General features: G+C 42.4%; 1 protein-coding gene across 3 annotated transcripts in view; it reads left to right on the plus strand.

The window, feature by feature from the left end:
• Nucleotides 1–1,021: 1,021 nt before the first annotated feature.
• LOC106536797 (uncharacterized) overlaps nt 1,022–2,244 on the plus strand; it is a gene marked incomplete at its 5' end in the record, with an annotated part of 8,981 nt that continues 7,758 nt past the window's right edge. The window contains 3 exon segments of one of the 3 annotated variants that reach the window (XM_014034120.1): nt 1,022–1,289; nt 1,372–1,404; nt 1,921–2,233. In XM_014034120.1, the coding sequence (XP_013889574.1) occupies nt 1,022–1,289; nt 1,372–1,404; nt 1,921–2,072 (453 nt within the window). 3 annotated transcript variants of the gene reach the window in all.

The raw sequence follows: 2,244 nt of genomic DNA on the forward strand, positions 1-2,244 counted from the left end.
ACTTATTTTCCACCATTATTTGCAAAAAAATTCTTTAAAAGTCAGACAAAATGATTTTCTCAAATTTTTTTTCACATTTTGTCTCTCAGTTGAGGTCTACCTATGATGTCAATTACAGGCCTCTCTCATCTTTTTAAGTGGGAGAACTTGCACAATTGGTGACTGACTAAATACTTATTTTCCCCACTGTACAATCATATGCTTTAATCATTTTTGAAATATTCAATAATAACCCATATGTAAAGCTGTTAAAGTATACGAAGACAAAACATAATGAGCCGCWGTAATGATCAGAGTTGTATAAGTGACTTGATTTTTATTCTTTCTGCAGAAATCATGTTGTTCCTCTTCAACATGGCTTTTGTTGGTGCAACAATCTCAGCACCCATTCTGACCAACAACCAGCAGCTGGAAGTGAGTACACTTTTCATACCTTTTTGGTTTATTTACATTTTGAATTTTAAAGAAACAACTTAGACACACAGCTATAGAGATTTAAAAAACTTATCTTTAACTATTAATCATGTGGCATCAACAGACTGTGTGCTGGAGCCAGATTATTTGTTGGCCCAGTCAGGACTGGTTCTGCACCATTAAAGCTGTGATGAAAGTGTTAAAGTAGAAGCTGTGGAGCTGTTTAGTTACATCTACAATGTTGTCTTTTCATTATTTATAACTGTCAAACCCTGCTTAGAGAATTAAACTGAATTAAACCATTTCGTGTCATTTCCATGTTTGACACACCTTCTGTTGGTGTTTGGTTAAACTCACCTAACAGGTGGCCCTTTCCTTCTTTTTCTTGTAATTACAAATCTGCTTYGTGTGCTGCTCCAGATCCTTGTCTGTGGGTTCAGCACCACTTCAGATCATCAATCATTTTGTCTTGATTTTAGTTTTGGATCTGTGTTTTTTCACCTGTGAGTTTAGATTTTGTCTGTTTTCACACAGTCTTGATTTATTTCCTGTTCTCGTTCATGTTTATCACAGTAAAGTAAAGTTCCTGTGTGTCTCCTGTCTGCAGAACCAGACTTGCTTCAGCTCATGTCTTCCAGAAGCTCAGCAGATCATCAGAATCTATGATTCAGACCAGGATGAGGGAGCTTTCTGGTCAAGAAATGGTTTCCTTCCTTCTTGCACCAACCTGTCCCGGGTCTTTGTTCAGTCTCAGTGTCTCACCTGCATGGACCGCTCCATCACACCTGAGACTGTCCACGTCAGGTGTCKCAACCTGTCCAACATAAATCTGATGATGGAGGGTCCTGACGGCAGAATCCACTTCAACAAGACCAGTAAGAGACTTTACACACAGATGAACACAGAAACATWCATTTAAACCTGCTGTTAACAAAGTTCAACTTGTTTCTGTTCCAGTGTGTCCTCCGTCTCCCACTCCCCACTCACTTGGTAAGTTTCAGTCCGTCTTGTCAAATTAAAACCAGAACAACAGCCTGTGGCAGCTGAACTCTCCATTAGGATGGGCGTGGCCCAAGAGGAGAAAGAAGGAAGCTTCTCTTTAAATGAGGACAAAAGCTCAGTCCTGCTGCTTCCACCTTTGTGTCAACCTGATTCTCTAATCTTTGTCTCAAAGATTAAAAAAAAATATTTAAAACATCACATACAATGATGARCTGTGGGTAATCCACCTCACTGAAGTCTGTTTGGATGCAGACTTCAGAGAGGTGGACCAAGAAAGCAAAGGGGGCGGGGCCAAAAACCACTTCAGATAACTGGGAACCACAGAGCACTAGAAGCCTTCAGCARATTTAAAGGCCCTGTCCCATCAGTGGCTCCTCCCTCCGTCTGCGTTCCCGTGGAGGGTTGGCCATGTTAAGTCCCATCTGAAACCAGTTAGGTACGAGGGTACTACTTAAGTATTTTCTTTGGTCCTATTAAAAAAAGTGTTTGTTCTCCACCATCCAGTCGCTGCCAGAGGTTGGACTGTTACCATGGTGACGACAGCTTCCTGTTCCCGTGGTGTGAGGAGAGCTCATCTTAAGAGGAGGGTGTTTACAGCGCCATCAAGGGGACTCAGTTCAGCTGCGAGGGGGCTTCACAGAGAGAGTAGGGAGTAGAGAGTAGGGCGAGTGTGTAGCCACTGATTGGTAAAGGCTGGAAGTACACAAGGATGAAGTGAGTACTGTAGAGAGTACTGTAATGGGTAGTGTGAGTGCTGTAGTGTGAAGGGCTCGACACACGGGAGGCGACAATCACTCGCCCTCCTCCAGCTAAGCGACCGGCGAAAAT

Source organism: Austrofundulus limnaeus, unplaced genomic scaffold, assembly GCF_001266775.1.
Source record: "Austrofundulus limnaeus strain Quisiro unplaced genomic scaffold, Austrofundulus_limnaeus-1.0 Scaffold1978, whole genome shotgun sequence".
Lineage (NCBI taxonomy): Eukaryota > Metazoa > Chordata > Actinopteri > Cyprinodontiformes > Rivulidae > Austrofundulus > Austrofundulus limnaeus.